At 41.2% G+C, this 25,463-nt stretch overlaps 1 protein-coding gene and 1 pseudogene across 2 annotated transcripts in view; both read left to right on the top strand.

The window, feature by feature from the left end:
- The first annotated feature begins 1,009 nt into the window (after positions 1 to 1,009).
- LOC145714643 (small nuclear ribonucleoprotein-associated protein B pseudogene) lies at positions 1,010 to 3,228 on the top strand (annotated as a pseudogene).
- A 3,813-nt stretch (positions 3,229 to 7,041) lies between these two features.
- Positions 7,042 to 25,463, top strand: part of LOC145714287 (phosphatidylinositol-binding clathrin assembly protein-like) — a 48,113-nt gene continuing 29,691 nt past the window's right edge. For both annotated transcript variants that reach the window (XM_081793624.1, XM_081793623.1), the window contains exons 1-8: positions 7,042 to 7,251; positions 9,610 to 9,752; positions 11,478 to 11,553; positions 12,016 to 12,118; positions 12,279 to 12,372; positions 12,493 to 12,604; positions 13,711 to 13,817; positions 14,572 to 14,613. In XM_081793624.1, coding sequence (XP_081649750.1) covers positions 7,173 to 7,251; positions 9,610 to 9,752; positions 11,478 to 11,553; positions 12,016 to 12,118; positions 12,279 to 12,372; positions 12,493 to 12,604; positions 13,711 to 13,817; positions 14,572 to 14,613 — 756 coding nt within the window. In that variant the 5' untranslated portion in view covers positions 7,042 to 7,172. The remainder of the gene's footprint in view (positions 7,252 to 9,609; positions 9,753 to 11,477; positions 11,554 to 12,015; positions 12,119 to 12,278; positions 12,373 to 12,492; positions 12,605 to 13,710; positions 13,818 to 14,571; positions 14,614 to 25,463) is intronic.

Here is a 25,463-nt window from a genome sequence, read left to right as displayed (position 1 = left end):
TGAGCACTGGGTGTTATACATACGGGATGAATCATTGGCATCTACTCCTAAAATCATTATAGCACTATATGCTAACTTGGATGTAAATTAAAAAATAAATAAGTAAATTTAAAAAAATAAACAAAATAAAAGCATTAAAAAATGGGCAAAGGACTTGAATGAATATTTTTCCAGAGAAGACATACAAGTGTCAACATGTGTATGAAAAGCCAGACAATGCAAACCAAAACCACAAAATATCACCTCACACTTGTGAGGTAAAAAGACAAGAGATGGGGCACCTGGCTGGCTCAGTTGGTGGAGCATGTGACTCTTGGTCTTGGGGTCATGAATTTGAGCCCCACGTTGGGTGCTGGGTGTAGCATTTAAACTTAAAAAAATCTTAAAAAGACAAGAGATAACAAGTATTGGTGAGGGTATGGATAAAAGAGAACACCTGCACACTGTTAATGGGAATATAAATTGGTATAGCCATTATGGAAAACAGTATGGAGATTCTTCAAAAAATTAAGAATAGACTACTGAATGATTCAGCAGCAATCCCACTTTTGGGTATATATCCATAGAAAATGCAATCAGGATCTCAAAGAGATGTACGCATTCCCATGTTTATTGCAGCATTATTACTAATAGCCAAGATGTGGAAACAATCTAAGTGTCTATTGATGGATGAATCGATCAAGAAAATGTGGTGTATATACAATGGAATATTAGTTAGCCATAAGAAAGAAGGAAATGATGCCATTTGTGACAAAATGGATGAACCTAGAGAACATTACGCTAAGCGAAATAAGCCATACACAGAAATCCAACTAATGCATGATCTCATTTATATGTGGAACCTGAAAACGCTGAACTCATATAACCAGAGAGTAGAATGATGGCAGTTGCTAGGGGCTGAGGAGGGGGGAAAATGGGAAGAAGTTGGTTAAAGGGTACAAACTTTCAGTTATAAGAGAGATTAGTTAATCTAATCTCTCTTAGTTATAAGAGAGATTAGTTAATCATGGTGACCATAGTTGATAAAATTTTATAGTCTACTTGAAATTTGCCGAAAGAGTAGATCTTAAGTGTTCTTACCATACACACAGAAAAGCTGTAAGTATGTGAGGTGATGGATGTGTAACTTGATTGTGGTAATCATTTCACGGTGCATACATATATTAAATCCTCATGTGGAACTCAAGAGCCCAGCGCCAGGATGGAAAGTAGCTTTCGCCAGATCCCATTTTATCCATGGCCACGCTTGCAGGAGCAGTGGTGTGACCCGGGCTGTGCTGAGGGAATTGAGCCGGAATTGGAGCTATCACAACCGCAGCACACCGACTACAGGGTGAGGTACATCCCGCAAGATGGCCATATCTTCGTTAGCACGTTCAAGACTTCAAGGCTTTCGGCCAGCTTATGAAATTGATCTTCTGTGACTGTGAAGAATTCAGGAAGATCTAGCCAAAGAACTCAAAACAAGCAGAAAGAGAAGAGAAGTGAGTCCTCGGTCTGGTGCTACTCTGGGGAGAGAAGCTAGTGTCAATGACAGTAGACGGGTCTACTCCCAAAGATACTGGCGTTGCACGACTCTCACTTGCGGGAGCTGCCAGGGACCCAGGGATAGGGAGAGCTCTGGGCAGAGGAATCCCCACTGGTGTTCTGATGCCCTACACTCCTGTAGGACTTGCTGGGCCAGTCTGAGGGCCATCCCAGCGAGTGATGACCCGGCAAGGAAGAGGCGCTGTGGCAGCCGCTGCAGCTCCTGCCACAGTCAGAACTGGAGGGGCCCTCACCCAATATCTACCTGGCTGTGGGGGTCCTTCGCACCTATGGGCTGAGGGCACCCCCTGCAGGCACGATGGGCCCACCACCTGTCATGAGGCCTCCCATGGGTTCCCCAATGGGGATCCCCTTCTGGACGAGGAACTCCAATTGGCATGCTCCCACCAGGGATGCAGCCCCCTTCTTCCAGGGGTTTGAGGCCTTCTTTGACCCTTGGCCACAGAGTTATGGAAGTTGCTCCACAGAGGCATGGGCCCAGTGCTCCAGGGCCACATTGCCACAGATCTGTTTGTTATGCCATCGTTCTCTGAGTCTCACGGGACTGTCTGGTTTCCCTTTCCGGGCCCTCTCCCCCCAGAATGCACCCACCAAGGCCCTAGACCCATACTGGCCCTCCTCAACCCCCTGCCTGTTTCCTGTAAGGCTGTACTAGTCCTTTTACTTCTTTGTGGCCTGTGAAACTAGTTTATAATAAACTCTTAGGAATAATATAAATGTAATAAATAAATCCTCATGTTATACACCTTAAAAGAAAACATGACATTGTACAACCTAAATATATACATAATTTTTATTTGTTAATCAGACCTCAATAAAACTTAAAAAAGATAAATAACTCAATTTAAAAATGGGAAAAGGATCTGAACAGACATTTCCCCAAAGGAGATACACAAATTCCCGGTAAAGTACATGAAAGAAATCCTCTAAATCATTAGTCATCAGGGAAATGCAAATGAAACCTGAAAGAGTTACCACTTCCCACACAGTAGGATGGCTGAAATCAAACAAATGTGGAGAAATTAGAGCCATGAGCAATGTATGGTACATTGCTCATGGGGTTGTGAAATGGTTCAGCCACTGTGGAAAATAGTTTGGCAATTTCTCACAAAAAGTTCAACACAGAATTAACACATGACCGACTGATCGTTAAAGTCATATGACTGTATGACTCCTAGGTATATACCCCAAACAACTGAAAACAGGTATTGAAACAAAAACTTGTAAAGGAAGCAGTATTCACAATAGTTCAATAGGGAAACAGCCCAAATATCCATCAATGAATGAATACATAAATTGTAGTATATCCATGCAGTGGAATATTATTTGGCCATAAAAAGAATGAAGTACTGATACATGCTACAAGATGAATGAACCTGGAATATATTAAGTGAAAGAAAGCACTGCTGAAGGCCCACATACTGAATGGTTTCACTTATATGAAATGTCCAGAAAATCTTTAGAGTCATAAAGTAGAAGAGTAGTTGCCTAGGGATGTGAAGTTTAGGGGGAAATGGGGAATGACAGCTAATGAGTCTGGGGTTTCTTTTGAAGGTGGTAAAGATGTAACTTGATCTTGGTGATGGTTGTACAACTCTGAATATACTAGAAGCTACGGAACTGCAGATTAAATCGGTGAATTGTACAATGTGTGAATTAAGTATCAATAAAGCTGTTTAAGAAAACATGACCTGAAAGTATGTGATATCAAAGTATCGTACATGCCTATCTAAACAAACCTCAACATTCTTTAATGGAATACATCAAAATAGAGGACTCAACAAAGTAAAAGTAACAATGTCTAGCATTCATGCAAAATTGCTAGGCATAGGGAGAAGCAGAAAAATGTGACTCATGCACAAGAAAAAAAAGTCAACAGAAACAGAATTATGAAAGATGAAAGAATTAGCAGACAAGCATCTTAAAATAACCAATATAACTCTTATGAATATCCTCAAGGGTTTAAAGGACAATGTGATCCTAATGAGGAGAGCAATGGATGATACAAAAAGAACCAAATGGAATTTCCAGGGATGAAAAATACAATATTCGAAATGCAGCCTGTCCTGGATGAGATTAGCAGAAGATTAGAATGCAGAAGAAAGAAGAAAAGGTTATTGAACTTGAAGAGACATGAAGAGAAAGTCTCCCATTCGAAGCATGGTCAGGGAAGGAGATGGCTCCAATCACTTGTGATACAATATCAGGAACTCTGTTACACATTTGATTGGAACATTGCACCCAATAGTAGAAAAATATGCATCTTTCCGAGAGTATAGAGAACACTGATCTTGGGAGAGCATATTCTGTTTCATAAATCAAATCTCAACAAAGTTTAAAAGATTGAAATAAGAAATATGTTCTTTGAGAAGAAAGGCAGTACTTAAGCCTAAATGCTAATATTATAAAGAGGAATCTCAAATAAGTTATCTACCCTACCACAAGTTGGGTCTTCGAGATCATGAAAGTTTTTTTTATTTTTTTATTTTTTTATTTTTTTATTTTTTAATATATGAAATTTACTGTCAAAGTGGTTTCCATACAACACCCAGTGCTCATCCCAAAAGGTGCCCTCCTCAATACCCATCACCCACCCTGCCCTCCCTCCCACCCCCCATCAACCCTCAGTTTGATCTCAGTTTTTAACAGTCTCTTATGCTTTGGCTCTCTCCCACTCTAACCTCTTTTTTTTTTTTTTTTTTTTTCCTTCCCCTCCCCCATGGGTTTCTGTTATGTTTCTCAGGATCCACATAAGAGTGAAACCATATGGTATCTGTTTTTCTCTGTATGGCTTATTTCACTTAGCATCACACTCTCCAGTTCCATCCATGTTGCTACAAAAGGCCATATTTCATTTTTTCTCATTGCCACGTAGTATTCCATTGTGTATATAAACCACAATTTCTTTATCCATTCATCAGTTGATGGACATTTAGGCTCTTTCCATAATTTGGCTATTGTTGAGAGTGCCGCTATAAACATTGGGGTACAGGTGCCCCTATGCATCAGTACTCCTGTATCCCTTGGATAAATTCCTAGCAGTGCTATTGCTGGGTCATAGGGTAGGTCTATTTTTAATTTTCTGAGGAACCTCCACACTGCTTTCCAGAGCGGCTGCACCAATTTGCATTCCCACCAACAGTGCAAGAGGGTTCCTGTTTCTCCACATCCTCTCCAGCATCTATAGTCTCCTGATTTCTTCATTTTGGCCACTCTGACTGGCGTGAGGTGGTATCTGAGTGTGGTTTTGATTTGTATTTCCCTGATGAGGAGCGACGTTGAACATCTTTTCATGTGCCTGTTGGCCATCCGGATGTCTTCTTTAGAGAAGTGTCTATTCATGTTTTCTGCCCATTTCTTCACTGGGTTCTTTGTTTTTCGGGTGTGGAGTTTGATGAGCTCTTTATAGATTTTGGATACTAGCCCTTTGTCCGATGTGTCATTTGCAAATATCTTTTCCCATTCCGTTGGTTGCCTTTTCGTTTTGTTGGTTGTTTCCTTTGCTGTGCAGAAGCTTTTTATCTTCATAAGGTCCCAGTAATTCACTTTTGCTTTTAATTCCCTTGCCTTTGGGGATGTGCCGAGTAAGAGATTGCTACGGCTGAGGTCAGAGAGGTCTTTTCCTGCTTTCTCCTCTAAGGTTTTGATGGTTTCCTGTCTCACATTCAGGTCCTTTATCCATTTTGAGTTTATTTTTGTGAATGGTGTGAGAAAGTGGTCTAGTTTCAACCTTCTGCATGTTGCTGTCCAGTTCTCCCAGCACCATTTGTTAAAGAGACTGTCTTTTTTCCATTGGATGTTCTTTCCTGCTTTGTCAAAGATGAGTTGGCCATACGTTTGTGGGTCTAGTTCTGGGGTTTCTATTCTATTCCATTGGTCTATGTGTCTGTTTTTATGCCAATACCATGCTGACTTGATGATGACAGCTTTGTAGTAGAGGCTAAAGTCTGGAATTGTGATGCCTCCTGCTTTGGTCTTCTTCTTCAAAATTACTTTGGCTATTCGGGGCCTTTTGTGGTTCCATATGAATTTTAGGATTGCTTGTTCTAGTTTCGAGAAGAATGCTGGTGCAATTTTGATTGGGATTGCATTGAATGTGTAGATAGCTTTGGGTAGTATTGACATTTTGACAATATTTATTCTTCCAATCCACGAGCAGGGAATGTCTTTCCATTTCTTTATATCTTCTTCAATTACCTGCATAAGCTTTCTATAGTTTTCAGCATACAGATCTTTTACATCTTTGGTTAGATTTATTCCTAGGTATTGTATGCTTCTTGGTGCAATTGTGAATGGGATCAGTTTCTTCATTTGTCTTTCTGTTGCTTCATTGTTAGTGTATAAGAATGCAACTGATTTCTGCACATTGATTTTGTATCCTGCAACTTTGCTGAATTCATGTATCAGTTCTAGCAGACTTTTGGTGGAGTCTATCGGATTTTCCATGTATAATATCATGTCATCTGCAAAAAGCGAAAGCTTGACTTCATCTTTGCCAATTTTGATGCCTTTGATTTCCTTTTGTTGTCTGATTGCTGATGCTAGAACTTCCAGCACTATATTAAACAACAGCGGTGACAGTGGGCATCCCTGTCGTGTTCCTGATCTCAGGGAAAAAGCTCTCAGTTTTTCCCCGTTGAGGATGATGTTAGCTGTGGGCTTTTCATAAATGGCCTTTATGATCTTTAAGTATGTTCCTTCTATCCCGACTTTCTCAAGGGTTTTTATTAAGAAAGGGTGCTGGATTTTGTCAAAGGCCTTTTCTGCATCGATTGACAGGATCATATGGTTCTTCTCTTTTTTTTTTGTTAATGTGATGTATCACGTTGATCGATTTGCGAATGTTGAACCAGCCCTGCATCCCAGGAATGAATCCCACTTGATCATGGTGAATAATTCTTTTTATATGCTGTTGAATTCGATTTGCTAGTATCTTATTAAGAATTTTTGCATCCATATTCATCAGGGATATTGGCCTGTGGTTCTCTTTTTTTACTGGGTCTCTGTCTGGTTTAGGAATCAAAGTAATACTGGCTTCATAGAATGAGTCTGGAAGTTTTCCTTCCCTTTCTATTTCTTGGAATAGCTTGAGAAGGATAGGTATTACGAGATCATGAAAGTTGATAGCTCTCTGCCCAGAACCATGAAGGAAAAGAACAGAGAAGACTTACCAATATAAGGCACGACAGTGGCCTTATATTTAAATGTACGGATTTCGTACATTTAAAAAGTGTAACGAAGGGACAGTACGAACAACCCTACGGACTTATATGTCTGATGCTGGGCGAAGGGGCGGAGGACACGTCCTCAGGTGGGAAGCAGCCTCCATAATATGTGACTGGAGCCTCCCTAAGAATGCCACATCAAGGGTTTCCAAAGTATTGTCATGTGGCCGGTGCCTCGCAGCTTCAAACCCCACCTCACGATGCTGCAGGTGTGCGTCAGGCTGCAAAGAGAAAAGGTTGCCAAGTGAAGGCTAGCCGCACAGCCGGGCCTTTCTTCCGTCACCTCAGGTGCTCCGCCCTTTGCTTGCAGTGCCGGTCCTGGCTCAGTCCGCTGGCCCGGAAGAGGAGGGACCGGACACCGCACCCGTCACCCTCGTGGCCGGCGGTCCGTGACGCACCATGGGGTCTTTTGCGTCCAAGGCTGCCCTCAGGGCTACCACCGACGAGCCCACAGAACCCGAGCCGAAACACCTGGCAGGTGAGTTGCAGTCCTGGCGCAGACGGCCCGGAGGCCCAGGTGCCTCTAACGTCATGGGCACCCCACTCCCCTCCTACCAGCCCCCTTTTCCTGCGGGAGGTTCGGGAGGAGATGGAATTCTCACCCCTAGTCATCTTGGAGTGAGCCTAGAAGGGAGCCACTGGCCTTTTTAACTCCAAACTCTGAACTATTTACAAGCTACCCCAATAACTTAGGACACTCGAAGCGGTGGCATAATAAAAGCCAGGCTTAGGCAAAGGGTCTCACTTCCAAAGTCCGCCCAGGCCCCCTTATAAATCATTACTTTCAGCAAAGGCTTCTGAAATGAAGGAGGGAAAGTTTGCAGAGCAGATCATCCCGTGAACAGTCCTGACCCAAGGTCAATGGATAGGCTTTACAATGTCCACTGCAACATTTTTTGTGCTCCCATGAATGTTTCCAGGTGACAGAATCTGTTGCTTAGAGACAGAATAGACTCCCAGGCTAGCCCTACCCGCTACTGTTTGAGTTCACATTGAGCACTGACTTCATAAACAATGCATGCTATTGCGAGTATACATAAATCCCGCTACTTTTGAGAACGTCATAGCCAGCTCACTCTTTTGATCACCTCTTTATTTTGCTGTTTTGCTTAAAAACTCTCCATTGACTTAGTATGTATTTGCTTTCTGAATTTTTAACTTACCATCATGATAATCTGCATGTATTACAGCAACTGACACTTCACTAAGTGAAATGGATTATTTATATGTACACACACACACACACACACACACACACACGCTTAATAGTGTTCTGGGCAGGCCCCATAGGAGATTCTGGAGCAAAATATATAATACATCCCTGGATGTTGATGCATGTGTGCCAAAATTTGCTTCTCAAGACCTAAAGGATGAATAATGGTTATCTATGTGAAAGATGCATGGAACCAAAGGGGGCACTTGAGTCAGTATCATGATATCCCGAAGGTTCAGTCCAAAGGCTGAAATCATGGGGAAGAAGAAACAAAAACCTTGCAGAGGAAACTTCACAGAAAGAGGAATGGAGCAGACTTAGAAAACAATGTGAGAGAAGCTCATTCTTCATAACCTTAAACATGGCATAGCCACTGGAATATAGTGTATATTCTTGAATAAATGAATCTGGCTGGGTCTGCAATTAAGGTCAGCCTGTTGCTCACCTAGCATATTTGTTAAGCACCCTCCTCAGTATGGATCCTGGTGCTATGCCTGTTAACGTGCTGCTTAATGATTAAGTGCTAGAGATGAAATTGTTTTATAATGATAGTTTATAGACAGTTTTGAAATGAAAGAGGATTTTAAGTTTATTTATTTTGAGAGAGAGAGAGAAACAGAGAGAGACACAGAGATAACCAGCAGGGGAAGGGCAGAGAGGCAGAATCCGAAGCAGGATCCATGCTTTCAGCACAGAACCCAATGCGGGGCCTGATCCCACAAACCATGAGATCATGACCTGATCTGAGATTAAGAGTCAGACTCCTAACCGACTGAGTTACTCAGGCGCCCCCAAAGATGATTTTGAACTGACAGAAAGTAGGGAATCTTTGCCTGTTGCTGAATGGAAAAATGAAGTGATGAAAATTAGCTTTTGAGGGGTTGTATGAATGCTTACAACCCAGAGCAGGAAATTGGGAGGCTGTTTTAGTAAAGTAGGGATAAAGCTACGTGGAAGTGGACTCAAGAACAAGAAATAAGGGCACCTGGCTTGCTCACTCGGTGGAGCATGTGACTCTTGATCTCGGGGTCGTGAGTTTGAGGCCCATGTTGGAGGTAGAGTTTACTTTAAAAATTTCTTTAAAGAGAACGAGCAGTAAAAGGTTATAGCATGCAAACAAGAGGGTTAACACGGGGTGACACTACAAGGAGAGCTCCTGACTGAACCTTCACATAATGTCGCTTTTCTCAAAAAAGGCAGTATGATGTAGTAGCATCTTGGTCAAACAAATGTGATTGCAAATACCAGCCCTGCCACTTGACTGCCTGTATGACATCAGGTATGTTACCTTCTTGAGTCCTATTCATTCACTTAACGGGTATTTACCATAACCCATTGTATGCCAACTACTGTGCTGGGTCTTGGGAAGATCTGGTGACCAAAATGGACACAGTCCCTACCCTCATCAAGTATACAGAACAAGAGAGTAGACAGGCATTAACTATCACGTAACACGTATCAGTACAAATTGTAATACCTGTAATGAAGAAAATGTTTTGGATTATTCCCGTTGTGATTTCTGAGATTTGATTGCATCTGTATTTAAGTTAAAGTTACCAATTTTGGTTTCAAAAGTTATTTCTCAGTCCGTGTTTTAATGCTTGTCACTGTCTCTTAATTCAGATCTAATACAATACGTAAATGAAACAAATATGAGTGTTGAACATCTGGCTGATGTTCTTTCTGAGAAGGCCAGGAGCAGCAGCTGGGTGGTAGTGTTTAAAGCCCTGGTCACTGTGCATCACCTCATGGTTCATGGAAATGAGGTGAGCGTGCTGTATATTCAGTGGGTAATCCTTTCCTTCCTGTTAGCTCAAAGGACTGTCAGTACCCAATGGCAAAATATTCTTGGTTTGTCAAGGCTTGCTATCTTTTACTTTGCAACACCGGTCCACCTCTCCCCACATACAAACACTCTTTGTATTTTACAGAACTGACATGTTCTTTAACGTGGAATTACTTATTCTACTTTAACATTTTGTCTCAGTAAGCTTTGCGTTAAAAAGTTAGGATTTACAGATTGACTGGATCTTGAAACACTACAAAGTGACTAATTATACAGTGTGGTACTGATAAAAAAGGAACATATCTACATGGAACATAATAAAGAGCTTGGAAGTAGAACCATATACTTCTAGCAGAGCTTGGTGGCACTAAAAATGTGGGGGAAAGTATAGAATTTAAAATAAAGCCTTTTGGTAGAAATAACAACCTATGGAAAAAATAGAACGAGATCTCTATCTTACCCTAATATACGAAAATACATTCCACATGAATGAAATGTCTATGCATGCAAAAAACTAACATTTAAAATTAAAGAAAATGTGGGAGAATATGTTTATGACATTTGAGCAGGGAAGATGCCATAAAGTTGGAATCAGGTATTTCCAACATATACATTACAGACAAAAGATTAATATTCAGAATGCATTATCAGTAAGAAAAAGGCACTACAGTGGAATAGTTCCCAAGACAAATGAACAGAGGGTTCATAGAAAAGGAAACCAGAATGGCTGATGACCATCTGAGAACATGCTCAGATAAGCAACATTTTAAACGTGTGACAGTATCAGTGGATGATATATAAATATTAGTTGCTAGAGTTTGTGACTGTGGGGAGGAGAGCATTGAGACGTGTTTAGTAAAATTGAAAATGCCAAGTCCAGTGACCCAGCAAATCCACTTTTCGTAGCATATTTATAATAATTGAAAAGTAGAAATTAGGTAAATTTCTATCAGTACGGCACAGATAACTAAAATGAGGTGTTTATAAAATTAAGTGGATGTATACCAACAAGGCTAGATCTGAAAAACCATGCTCAGAGAGGAAGTAGGTTGCAGAATATTTAAATATAATATTATTTATGCAAATTTCAAAATACTTAATATTTACCCTTGGGACAAATATATCTGAAATTATAAAGAAAATAGACTATAAAGATTAAAACTATGATACTCGTTACTTCCAGGGAGGAAAAGGAAATGGAACTTGGGGATGGGCAAAGGGCACTTTTTACTTTATAATATACTTTCTTCTTCTTATTTTTGAAATAGACTTGAGGCAGTTCTGTGAAAAAGTTAGCAGTTATCGTCTCTGGGTAGTGAGGTACACAGATGTATCAGATTATATTTTTCTGAAAATTAAGTTATTAAAAAGTTTAATATTCACTATTAAAATAATTCTGGAATTAAGTAAAACTTCTCAAAATCAGAAAGGAGGGAATGGCTAGATAGAAAGTCCTGGTGGAAAAGAGTGTGTATTCACATGAGCTGCAACGTCTAAGCCCTTGTTTCGTTGGGAGAGTTGGCAACACTGCATATTCTTATGCTGCGCAGCCCAGGATGTGATCACGTTCACCTTAATCAGTGCTCCTGAAATAGATAGAAGCTATGTGATAGAATTGTGTTAAAGATGCATTCACAATGATAAACTCGTTAAAGAGCTCTACTTGTGGACAGAAGCTAATTTTATAATTTGGTACATTTGACAGCGTTTTATCCAGCATCTTGCATCTAGAAGCTCTTTGTTCACTTTGCACAACTTCCTGGATAAAAGCGTGCTAGAAGGTAAGATGATTTTTTGATGGAAATATTTCCATGTGGCAAGATGGGGGGAGCTCTGTTTTGAAAACTATGCCTGGTTAAAACATGGGCAGGGCTGGGGACAGATGGTGACAATGGGATGGGGAGTTTCAGGAAAATGCTAAGAATTTCCAATAGTTGTGTAGAAATGTGAAAAAAAAAAAAACCTGATAAAGTTCAATTACTTCCTCGATTCAGGAATGTCACTATCAACACTACATCCTGAGGTGATTTCAAGGCTTTGAGGAAATAAGAAATAACCTTTAGCAGAAAGTGTGAGGAATATTGGACTAGATCATTAATAAGGTCCATTCTAGCTTTTGTGCTTCAAAGACATCATAGAGGTATATGGATGAATGTGGAATGAGAAGTCTCGGCATTTGTTGACATACATTGTAAATGGTTAATGTTGATTACACTTGAAATAATAAAATATTTCATTTTTAGGCTATGCTATGTCAACCTTCATCAGGCGATATAGCAGGTACTTGAATGAGAAGTCACTCGCATGTAGACTGATCACATCTGACATCACCAAAGCCAGGAGAGGGTCAGTAAATATCATTTGTTTGTAAGCAAGAAATACTGAAATACGTAAGTGTTCTGATATGTAGTTGGCTAAAAACACAGCTTTATTTTGAGATGCTGATGTCACTGTGCTTCTCAAACTCTTAATTATTGATACTATGAATCTCTCTTCTCTTTTACAGGATGGATGGTATGATGAGAACTATGGATACAAAACAGCTGCTAAACACTCTTCCAGTTATTCAAATTCAGTTTGACGCTCTTCTTAATTTTAATGTAAGAGCTTTATAAATCCTTTTTGAACATATTGGTAAATGGCATTGTTTACCAGTAGGTGGGAGAAGGAATTATTTTAAACTGTGGTGGTAACTGATTCGTCTTTGGTTTAATTTCCAGGCAAATCCTGACCAGTTAACGAATGGTATAATCCATGCTGCTTTCATGCTTCTCTTTAAGGATTCTCTTCGCCTCTTTGCAGCCTATAATGAGGGGATCCTTAATCTGCTAGGTAGGCTAAGGAATAAACATTGCTTAAAAATATATAAACTATTAAAAACCTTTTATGTCTACATTTAGACTCATATTTGTTTTAGATTCAAAATAGAAGATCCATGGGGCGCCTGGGTGGCTCAGTCGGTTAAGCGTCCGACTTCGGCTCAGGTCACGATCTCGCGGTCCGCGGGTTCGAGCCCCGCGTCGGGCTCTGGGCTGATGGCTCAGAGCCTGGAGCCTGCTTCCGATTCTGTGTTTCCCTCTCTCTCTGCCCCTCCCCCGTTCATGCTGTCTCTCTCTCTGTCTGAAAAATAAATAAACGTTAAAAAAAAAAAATTAAAAAAAAAAAACAAAATAGAAGATCCTTTCAAGGTCATATATAGTTTTAAATAATGAGACATTATATTGCTTTTTTTGGATAAAAATTACTTGACTAATTAGCCACAGAACTTTATAGTTGTTATATAAGTGCTAATTGATATTTCTGGGAAATTTACCAGGGAATCAACATGGATTGCCATATTTATACATTACACATTAAGGCCCACTCCACCAAGGTCATATCACATCATTTTGACTTTACTAGGAAGATATAGCCTATAACAAGTGTTATTATTATATACAAGCATATACTTCTTATGCTTTCCAAGAAGTTTCTGCCCTAATTTAGTCCTAATGAATGATCTATTTCATACGAAGTGTTCTCCAAGTTTCATTGATGAGAATTTGAGATTTTTCTTACAGTGAAGAAGTATCTAGTACATTTGTACAGTTATAAAAGAATAGGAAACACAGCCCCTTCCCTCAGAAAGCTTCCGATTGTGATGTTAGTAAATAAGATTACAGACTGAAAGTTAGAGAAATTAAACTAAACTATCTGTATCTTCCCAGCATTAGTGTTTGGCATGTGGTACTTACTTCATAAAAATCTGTTGCTTATACGGATCGACCAGTGTTGCTGCTGGCCAAGACAGAAAATAACTGGGTTAAAACTAGAATTGTTTTTGAACAAGTTAAAATCATATACAGATTCAGCTTAAGAAAGAATGATCAGAGTGGAGTGTAACTGGAAATTGGCTGTGATATCGGCTCTTTCGTGATAAATTTGTTTTTCGTTTTTAGACAAGTATTTTGATATGAGGAAAAGCCAGTGCAAGGAAAGCTTGGATATTTGCACCAAGTTCCTTGCAAGAACAACCAGGTTGGCAGAGTTCCTGAAAGTAGCAGAGGTACAGAAATCTGTTTCTATCCACGGCTTTTCTGCTGGTTTCTGTATCAGTTTAGTATCTGGTATAATGGGACCCCCCCTCCCCACTACACATGCACACGCACATACACCGAAGTTGGTAGAATTTTAACTATTTTGTAAACAGTAAAACTATACACTAAAATTAGGTAGTTCAAGGATTTTTGTTTGTAGCCATGAGGATAAGTGTTACCAAGCTTATCCTCCCACCAGAAACAACTCCAACACTGGGCCAAATTCACGTGATAGACATCTTTTCAGGCAGTGGACAGTAGGTAGCACAGGTCAGTGATGAGCTGAAGAAGGAAACATAGGAGGTGACCCCCACGTTTGCCCTGACATTCAGAACCCACGCGGGATAACTAGTTGAACTTCTGAAAACCAAAGCAGGAAAAAAAAAAAACAAACCCAAAGCCAAAACCACAACAATATGCATAGCAGCTGATCTCTGAGTACTTGACAAATGAGAACACATGTGTATAATACCCAAAATGCAATCTGGCTCTTTCCAGAAGAGCAAAAATTCACTATCTGGCAAGTCTTTTCTTTTATAGGTTTATCCTTAGGATGAATATAAGGCATACTTTAGCTTGACATGGTTTGCTTGATCAACTAGGCACTAGCCCAGCAAGGCATTCATGCTCTAGCGGTATTTTCTCTTTTGTGTGCACATTGGTCTGATACTTACTTTTCTTTGTTGCCTCTCCCGGTCTTAATGTTTACGTTTGTGAATTCAGGCAGTCGGAGTTGACCAGAAAGACATTCCATATCTTACACAGGTCAGTGTATCTTTTCTGTGGGTTTAAATGACCTTTTTTGTCCTTACGTTTGTGTGTTTATTGTATCAATCATCATCTGAGACTCCATCCTTTGCCATAAACTTAACGTGTGTATTTTCACTCCCGCATGACTTCCATGCACACATACATGCATACATACATAGACATGTGTTTTCTGAACAGGTCATTCCCTGCTGAGTGCTAAATCGTGACTCATAACAACTAGACCATGGTTTTTTTTTTAATTAAAAAAATTTTTTAGGTGTATTTATTTATTTTGAGAGAGAATGCATGAAAGCTTGAGTGGGGGAGTGGCAGAGGGAGAGAGAGAGAGAAGGAGAGAGAGAGAGAATCCCAAGCAGGCCCCGCGTTGTCAGCACAGGCCCAATGTAGGGCTCAAACTCATGAACTGTGAGATCGTGATCTGAGCCAAAATCAGGAGTTGGGACACTTAACCGACTTTGCTTTTTAAATGGGCAGTGGAAACAGCAGAATATTTGGAATATTTGGAATCTTAAGCAACTCATTTCCATTCTCCATGCCTCATTTATGCAACTGCAAAATGGGTATAATCCTACTGTCTTTCTTGTAGCAGTATCATGAGAATCAAACGGACTCAGGCTTTTTCCTTTCCTAGACACTGATCATCAGGAATCTGTCACACGGCAACAGGCGGGATGTGAGGTACAGGTGGCAATGCAGCAAGTGTGGGTGAAACAAGGGTCTGGCCACCTGCTCGAGCAGCCTGCGTGTGCCTTTTGCGTGTGCTCTGTCCCGCATGTACCATAGGACTCGAGCAGTAGGGCTGCTGGCCTAGCCTGGACCTGCAACGGAACTTTTTCCTGCTCTGGACCCCAAATTAATGTGGCCAGGTCACCTGGGATCTGGGCCAGAGCATTCTTCCCCGGTGTTGGAACATGCTGTCTCCAGAACTCAAAATTTACCAAAGTAGAAGGCCCGTGAATCTTTGCAAGCTTTATCTCCTACCCTCTGCAGGGCATGTAGTGTTTGGGGTTATCCACTGTACTGGCCTCTTCCTGCTCATCTGATCCAGTTAGCATGACATCATGGATATAAGTGGATCAGTATGATTTTCTGAGGGGCAAGCAGATGATCTAGAATTCTCCTGACCGTATTATGACAGACTGTTGAGGGCTAACACAGCCTGGGTCAAAACTGCAAAAGCATACCGTTGTCCGTTCCATGCCTACAAACTCTTTCTGATCAACGCTTTTGACGGCAATAGGTAGGAGAACATTCACCAGATTTATAGTGTCACACCATGTATCTGAGACTACATGAACCCACCTCTACCCGAAGAACTGTTGTGGCTGGAACTGTGGCCACAATTGGATTACTACCTGGTTGATTATGCTGTAGTTTGTCATTCTCCAGGGCCTGACTGGTTTTGGGGGCCATAATGGTGGACTACATAGTGTAGTCATGGAGTACTCCTCACCCCTGCCTCCTTTTTAAGACTGGCACTACTTTCTGCCACCCTGGGAGGTGATTGTGTTTTTTATTTACTATTTTGCCCGGAAGGCAGGTGGAGGCCATTTCTGACACAAAGACCTCCCTCCACAAGTTACAAGCCCCATCGCGATCTTCCCCCGCCCCATTCCTGGCCTCTAGGCCTTTACTTTCATGGCCATCCGCCCAGCTCTCCCTATCCCATAAGTTAGGGCTGTTACTTTTTCCCAACCGGATCCCTGACCTTGCTGTGGTAGACCTGCCTTGGTGGGGACTAAAGGAAGGTGAAGTACTCAGACGGTGCCCGGCACAGGTAGTAGGCACGTGAAGAGAGAGAGGGTGAAGATGTAGGGGGCGAGACGGGTAGTAGATTGAAGTCCTCAAGGGGATGAGAGGACACTGGATCCAGAACACTGTGGACACACCTGTGGCCTCCAGTAAGAGGATGGAAGAGGCGAGGATAGGATGGTTGCAGATACAAATAAATGTCAGGTTTGGTGGCAGAGAAGGAGGGAGTTTCTGTCTTATGTCTTCTCATAAACCTTTAAAGGAAAGAAAAGCGTCTTCTAATGTATACACAGAATAAGCACTCCTTCCTGTACAGATAAGTACAAAGGGGATTGGTGCACAGACGTTGAACCCCACTGTGGGATGAAATAACTCACAGCTTCCTGAATGAGAAGTGCGATAGCCAGAACAGATAAAAAGTGACAATGTCTGGGTGAGTAGGGGAGAAGATGGGATAGCATTGCCCAAAGTCACCATCACTGGTGGATATCAATCAACATTCACTCAAAAACACATGCTTGACCCCTGTAAGGAACAAGGAGCCATAATGAGTGAGACACAGTGCCAACTCCTGAGTTCCTGGAGAAGACTACAGAAGCATGACTACATATCTCCCAAAATGCAGTCCTCTGATTTTTGTCTACGTTAACCTCAGTTCCTTCAGGGAGGTGGTGGAGGTGAGAAGGGATCTTTGCTGAGAGCTGCAGCTTGGCCATCATGAGGGCACAGAGAAGCATTAACTGGCCTGGACTTGGCCTCTTGGCCTTGGCCTCCTTCACTGCTCACCACCTGTGGTCAGAGCTCCAAGGGGAATATCAGACAGAAGGAGCCCTAGGATAGAGGTCCACATTTCCCATTGGACTGACCAGTCTCTCCTCCTTACCTCACTTCTGGTTCTCAGGACCCCCAAATCAAAAACAAAGTACATGGCTATGGGAGTGGCTGCAGAAGGCAGGTGAAGGTCTTTGTTGGTAAACTTTTTTGCAGATCTTCATTCCTTCCTCCTTAAATCAGCTCCTTTTTCTGGGAGAGCTTCGTTATCAGTACCCTGGCCCCTGGCCCTCAGCCAGTACAGAAAGTCATTTGTCATGGCCCTGAGTTGGCAGAGCTGCTCCCATGACGTCGTGCTGTCTTGGGTGTCCTGGAAACCCTGGAGTGGAGTGAAATGCAGCGCTCCTTGGGAGGGGAGGGAGGGGAGGGAGGCTAGGGAGGTGAGCATTAAGTCAGTCTCACCTCGGCCCCACCGCAGTCGGTCTCCTTGGGACAGGTCTACTCCAAGCAACGCACGGTTTCAAGGGGCGTTTTTAGCCAGTGTGCCACTGGATCTCTCGGAGGTCCTCAGGTCTTCCTTTGTGACTGTAGGTTGGCCAGCTTCTCCTCGTGCCTCCATCAGTCTTTACTTCACGTGAACGGATGCCAACCTATTAGGTGCAGGCTCACTGAAACCCTTGTGTCTTCTGAAAAGGAGATCTCGCTCGTTTGCTCAGCGAATCCTTTCTGTCTTGATTTCGACATCGTCTGGGGCTCACAGAGCCTCCTCCTGTGAGCGGCCGGCTGCTGTGTCTGTGTGTGGACCTCATCTTTCACCCATTCTGCGCCGTTGCTGCTCGGGGTGACTCCCGGAAAGTCACGTGCGAGGTCTGCGCTGTCTGCGTTTTTAGTTCACACCAGCCTCGTTCAAACATACATCTCTGGGCCACATCCCTCATCAGAGCTCCGGGGACACAAACTCGAAGACCGACCGGCTGGTTCCACTCTCACGTGTACCTGGATGCTCTCTCCTCCTGCCTTCGCCACAGTGTTTCTGTGCCGTTGGGGGGTGGAGGGTAACTGCGTGCCTCACAAAAGACGTCTTACAGATTCATACCTGCCCTTCCACTGTAAAGCACCTTGGTGCCTGTTAAGTTTTCAGTAGTTCTGAGCCATGTTCTGCTACTTATATCTGTAACCTTGGGCCGCGGCATTTCCACAGATTTACAGCTCACAGTGAATTGTCTGAAAACAACTCAGATGAAAACGAGTCCTTCCAAAAAAATATTGTTCAAATGTAGTGATAACTGTTGTTATTTTGTTATTTTATGTATTCTTTGTTAGTTATTTTGTTATATATTCAGTGGATGACTGACTGAATGAACCAGAAACACTGTCTCATTGGCCACTGTGTGTTTGCCGTAATGAAACTGGCAGCGCTCTGTTCATTTTTGGGTGTCCCATTGTCCCTTCTTGCCCATCTCGTATATTCGAACCTTTGAGGTTCACCCTAAGCCCCAGGCTTCCTGGTTTTCCCACTGCTGAAGTGCCTGTAGGCTCCATCAAGGGACAGATTCTCTTATTCTTCTGTACTCAGGAGAAGACCTGGTCCCAACCTTTGGCCCAATGGGAGAATCCCTCTGAGCAGATTTCTGCTTGGCGGCCTCATTCTGTCAGCTCCTCTATTTTCAGGCCCATGTGTTTGTTGCCCTTCTTTATATCTGTTGTACCATTATAATCAATGATAGCACTCCCCTTTTTTTTGCAGAATTGTTCCTTCCCCTGCCTACATCTCTGCAAACAGTTCCTTCATTAAACCCTCCTCCAACTGCCATTTCAGTGCCATCTACACCCACCTCTGCCACCACACCATCATCCATCATCCTAGCTTAAACTTCCATCATCACTCACTTCCAACCCCTCTGCCACCATAGACTCTGCCCCATGCTGTTTGGCACAATGCAACCAGAATGCTGATCTGGTAACTTGCAAAATACAAACGTGATCACTTCACCCCTTGCTTAAAAGTCCTCCAGTGGAGTAGCCATACTTATATCAGACAAACTAGACTTTAAATTAAAGGCTGTAACAAGAGATGAAGAAGGGCATTATATAATAATCACAGGGTCTATCCATCAGGAAGAGCTAACAATTATAAATGTCTATGCGCCGAATACAGGAGCCCCCAAATATATAAAACAATTACTCACAAACATAAGCAACCTTATTGATAAGAATGTGGTCATTGCAGGGGACTTTAACACCCCACTTACAGAAACAGATAGATCATCTAGACACACGGTCAATAAAGAAACAAGGGCCCTGAATGACACATTGGATCAGATGGACTTGACAGATATATTTAGAACTCTGCATCCCAAAGCAACAGAATATACTTTCTTCTCGAGTGCACATGGAACATTCTCCAAGATAGATCACATACTGGGTCACAAAACAGCCCTTCATAAGTTTACAAGAATTGGGATCATACCATGCACACTTTCAGATCACAATGCTATGAAGCTTGAAATCAACCACGGGAAAAAGTCTGGAAAACCTCCAAAAGCATGGAGGTTAAAGAACACCTTACTAAAGAATGAGTGGGTCAACCAGGCAATTAGAGAAGAAATTAAAAAATATATGGAAACAAACGAAAATGAAAATACAACAATCCAAACGCTCTGGGATGCAGCGAAGGCAGTCCTGAGAGGAAAATACATTGCAATCCAGGCCTGTCTCAAGAAACAAGAAAAATCCCAAATACAAAATCTAACAGCACACCTAAAGGAAATAGAAGCAGAACAGCAAAGACAGCCTAAATCCAGCAGAAGAAGAGAAATAATAAGGATCAGAGCAGAAATAAACAATATAGAATCTAAAAAAATTGTAGAGCAGATCAACGAAACCAAGAGTTGGTTTTTTGAAAAAATAAACAAAATGGATAAGCCTCTAGCCAGGCTTCTCAAAAACAAAAGGGAGAGGACCCAAACAGATAAAATCATGAATTAAAATGGAATTATTACAACCAATCCCTCAGAAATACAAGCAATTATCCGGGAATACTATGAAAAATTATATGCCAACAAACTGGACAACCTGGAAGAAATGGACAAATTCCTAAACACCCACACACTTACAAAACTCAATCAGGAGGAAATAGAAAGCTTGAACAGACCCATAACCAACGAAGAAATTGAATCAGTCATCAAAAATCTCCCAACAAATAAGAGTCCAGGACCAGATGGCTTCCCAGGGGAGTTCTACCAGATGTTTAAAGCAGAGATAATACCTATCCTTCTCAAGCTATTCCAAGAAATAGAAAGGGAAGGAAAACTTCCAGACGCATTCTATGAAGCCAGTATTACTTTGATTCCTAAACCAGACAGAGACCCAGTAAAAAAAGAGAACCACAGGCCAATATCCTTGATGAATATGGATGCAAAAATTCTCAATAAGATACTAGCAAATCGAATTCAACGGCATATAAAAAGAATTATTCACCATGATCAAGTGGGATTCATTCCTGGGATGCAGGGCTGGTTCAACATTCGCAAATCAATCAACGTGATACATCACATTAATAAAAGAAAAGATAAGAACCATATGATCCTGTCAATCGATGCAGAAAAGGCCTTTGACAAAATTCAGCACCCTTTCTTAATAAAAACCCTTGAGAAAGTCGGGATAGAAGGAACATACTTAAAGATCATAAAGGCCATTTATGAAAAGCCCACAGCTAACATCATCCTCAATGGGGAACAACTGAGAGCTTTTTCCCTGAGATCAGGAACACAACAGGGATGTCCACTCTCACTGCTGTTGTTTAACATAGTGTTAGAAGTTCTAGCATCAGCAATCAGACAACAAAAGGAAATCAAAGGCATCCAAATTGGCAAAGATGAAGTCAAGCTTTCGCTTTTTGCAGATGACATGATATTATACATGGAAAATCCGATAGATTCCACCAAAAGACTGCTAGAACGGATACATGAATTCAGCAAAGTTGCAGGATACAAAATCAATGTGCAGAAATCAGTTGCATTCTTATACACTAACAATGAAGCAACAGAAAGACAAATAAAGAAACTAATCCCATTCACAATTGCACCAAGAAGCATACAATACCTAGGAATAAACCTAACCGAAGATGTAAAAGGTCTGTATGTTGAAAACTATAGAAAGCTTATGAAGGTAATTGAAGAAGATATAAAGAAATGGAAAGACATTCCCTGCTCATGGATTGGAAGAATAAATATTGTCAAAATGTCAATACTACCCAAAGCTATCTACACATTCAATGCAATCCCAATCAAAATTGCACCAGCATTCTTCTCGAAGCTAGAACAAGCAATTCTAAAATTCATATGGAAACACAAAAGGCCCCGAATAGCCAAAGTAATTTTGGATAAGAAGACCAAAGCAGGAGGCATCACAATCCCAGACTTTAGCCTCTACTACAAAGCTGTCATCATCAAGACAGCATGGTATTGGCACAAAAACAGACACATAGACCAATGGAATAGAATAGAAACCCACAAACGTATGGCCGACTAATCTTTGACAAAGCAGGAAAGAACATCCAATGGAAAAAAGACAGTCTCTTTAACAAATGGTGCTGGGAGAACTGGACAGCAACATGCAGAAGGTTGAAACTAGACCACTTTCTCACACCATTCACAAAAATAAACTCAAAATGGATAAAGGACCTGAATGTGAGACAGGAAACCATCAAAACCCTAGAGGAGAAAGCAGGAAAAGACCTCTCTGACCTCAGCCGTAGCAATCTCTTACTCGACACATCCCCAAAGGCAAGGGAATTAAAAGCAAAAATGAATTACTGGGACCTTATGAAGATAAAAAGCTTCTGCACAGCAAAGGAAACAACCAACAAAACGAAAAGGCAACCAACGGAATGGGAAAAGATATTTGCAAATGACATATCGGACAAAGGGCTAGTATCCAAAATCTATAAAGAGCTCACCAAACTCCACACCCGAAAAACAAAGAACCCAGTGAAGAAATGGGCAGAAAACATGAATAGACACTTCTCTAAAGAAGACATCCGGATGGCCAACAGGCACATGAAAAGATGCTCAACGTCGCTCCTCATCAGGGAAATACAAATCAAAACCACACTCAGATATCACCTCACGCCAGTCAGAGTGGCCAAAATGAACAAATCAGGAGGCTATAGATGCTGGAGAGGATGTGGAGAAACGGGAACCCTCTTGCACTGTTGGTGGGAATGCAAACTGGTGCAGCCACTCTGGAAAACAGTGTGGAGGTTCCTCAGAAAATTAAAAATAGATCTACCCTATGACCCAGCAATAGCACTGCTAGGAATTTACCCAAGGGATACAGGAGTACTGATGCATAGGGGCCCTTGTACCCCAATGTTTATAGCAGCACTCTCAACAATAGCCAAATTATGGAAAGAGCCTAAATGTCCATCAACTGATGAATGGATAAAGAAATTGTGGTTTATATACACAATGGAATACTACATGGCAATGAGAAAGAACGAAATATGGCCCTTTGTAGCAACGTGGATGGAACTGGAGAGTGTGATGCTAAGTGAAATAAGCCATACAGAGAAAGACAGATACCGTATGTTTTCACTCTTATGTGGATCCTGAGAAACTTAACAGAAACCCATGGGTGAGGGGAAAGAAAAAAAAAAAGAGGTTAGAGTGGGAGAGAGCCAAAGCATAAGAGACTGTTAAAAACTGAGAACAAACTGAGGGTTGATGGGGGGTGGGAGGGAGGGGAGGGTGGGTGATGGGTATTGAGGAGGGCACCTTTTGGGATGAGCACTGGGTGTTGTATGGAAACCAATTTGACCATAGACTTCATATATTGAAAAAAAAAATAAAATAAACATTAAAAAAATAATAAGAAGAAACAGAACAAACATTGGTATATAGTTAGGTAAATTGAGTAATTTCTTTTTTTTATTAATTTATTTAAATGTTAAAAATTTCCCATTTCTCTGACCCTCACTCCAATGCCACGTCTGGGGACCACTAATTTTTTGTCTGCATGTATGAGCTTGCAGAATATATATATATATATATATTTTCAAGGATTCTATTCTGTCCCATTCTTCCATGTGTCTGAACTTAATACCACACTGTTTTAATTATATCTTTGTAATATATTTTGGAATCAGGCAGCATGTAAATAAACAAAGAGCAGAAAAGGCCTGTAAATACAGAGAACAAACTGATTATGGCCAGAGGAGAGGGTGGTAGGAGTAGGGGCAAAATGGGTGAAGGAGAGTGGGAGATACAGGCTTCCAATTATGAGGTGAATAAGTGACAAGAATAAAATCTACAACACAGGAATATAGTCAGTTGTATTGTGCTAGCATTTCATGGTGGTAGATTCTAGCTACAACTGTGAGCATAGCAGAACATGTGCACTTGTGAATCACTATGTTGTATGTCTGAAACTAATGTAACATCCTGTGTCAACTATACTCAAATTAAAAAAAAAAGAAATTAAAAAAAAAAGTCCTCCAGTGGTCACCATTGTTGAATCCTTACCTACTCTCCAGGTTCATCTCCCCCACATTTCCCTTTGCTCTCTGCTCTAGCAACATGGTGCATGGTTATTCTCGGTCTGTGCCATATGACTTTCCCAGGGTCTTTGCACATGTTCTACCTGCGATTATCATTCTTCTCCTACTACCCTACTTATCTTCTGGAGATCCTTCAGATCTCAACTCACCTGTTGCTTTCTTCAGGAGTACTTGCTTCTCTGACCTCCCTGACATGATCAGATTCCGCAACTTAAACGCTAGCTGAATATCTTGTACCCTTCTTTCATAGTACTTTTCACAACTTTGATTTTACATTTATTCATGTGATTCTTTGATAGTTCTCCTCCCCTAGATCTGTAGACTGGAGCTTCCCAGGTCATGAAGCCTGGGACCAGATTCTTGGCTGTATCCCTAGGGTCTAATGTATTGTAGTAGTTTATCAGTAAACTTGCTTCAGAGTGAGTGACTGGATCAGGAGAGAAATGGCGGGATATGTAAAACTCCTTTGGGGAACAGATCTTATATAAGAAGCACACTTTTTCCATTTTTAATGGGGATTGGGAATGAAAAGATATATCCACATTCATTTAGCAAATATTAATTAAGCACTTACTATGTGCCAAACCCTCATATTCTATTGCAAGAGAGCAGACAATAAACATACATAGAAAGACCTAGGGGCGCCTGGGCGGCTCCGTCGGTTAAGCGTCTGACTTCAGCTCAGGTCATGATCTCACAGTCTGTGAGTTTGAGCCCCGTGTTGGGCTCTGTGCTGACAGCTCAGAGCCTGGAGCCTGCTTTGGATTCTGTGTCTCCCTCTCTCTCTCTTTCTGCTCCTCACCCACTTGTGCTCTCTCTCTCTCTTGGTCTCAAAAATAAATAAAATGTAAAAAAGAGAAAGAAACCTATAGTTTCAGTGAAGGTAAGTGATGTGAAGAAAAGTAAAACATAGTGAGGGTAAAGAGACTATTGGTAGCTACTATTTTATATCGGTGAGGAGGTGACATTTCAGCAGACCAAAAGCCATGATTGAATGTGCTAATATGAGTGAGATTCTCCCTTTCTTTTCTTTCTCTCTCTGTTTCCTTCTCTCCCTTTCTCCCTCTTCTCCATTAGGCTTAATGTTTTACTTAAATTTATGTAGTGACTTAGTGACTCATGAAGGAACCCAAAATAATGAATGATTGCAAGTCTGATGTCTTCCCCAAAAGAGAGAGATGTTTTACCAGTCCTTTTGTCGTTTTTTTAAAAAAAATGTACATAAAAGCATAGTTTGAAAATCTTATTTGCCATCAAGATGCTGCTTTTCATAATGAATTTACTTGTAGCAATTGAACATGGGTTTGAACTATGCAGGTCCACTTATATGTGGAGTTTTTTCAATAAATAGATTGGAAAATTTTTTGGAGATTTGCAGCAATTTGAAAAAACTTATGGATGAACTTCATCACCTAGAAATACTGAAAAAATTAAGGAAAGTTAGGTATTATTGTAAGAATAGAACATATAATATGTATAACACACAAAATCTGCATTAACCAACTGTTTATATTGTTGGTGAGGCTTCCAATCAATAGTAGGCTATCAGTGGCTAACTTTTTGGAGAGTCAAACGTTATACATGGATTTTCAACTGCACAAGGGTCTGTGTACCTAACCCCCACATTGTTCAAAGGTCATCTGTATTTACCTTTAATACCTTTGCTATATAGGTGTCTTAGTTTTTGTTCAGAACCTTTTTATGATGTAGGAGAGTATGGATTTGCTAAGAACTATCAGAAAATAAGTCTTCCACAAAAACT

This window comes from Panthera onca, chromosome X (genome assembly GCF_046562875.1).
Source record: "Panthera onca isolate mPanOnc1 chromosome X, mPanOnc1 haplotype 2, whole genome shotgun sequence".
Taxonomy (NCBI): Eukaryota; Metazoa; Chordata; class Mammalia; order Carnivora; family Felidae; genus Panthera; species Panthera onca.
This window is presented reverse-complemented; position numbering and strand designations above follow the sequence as displayed.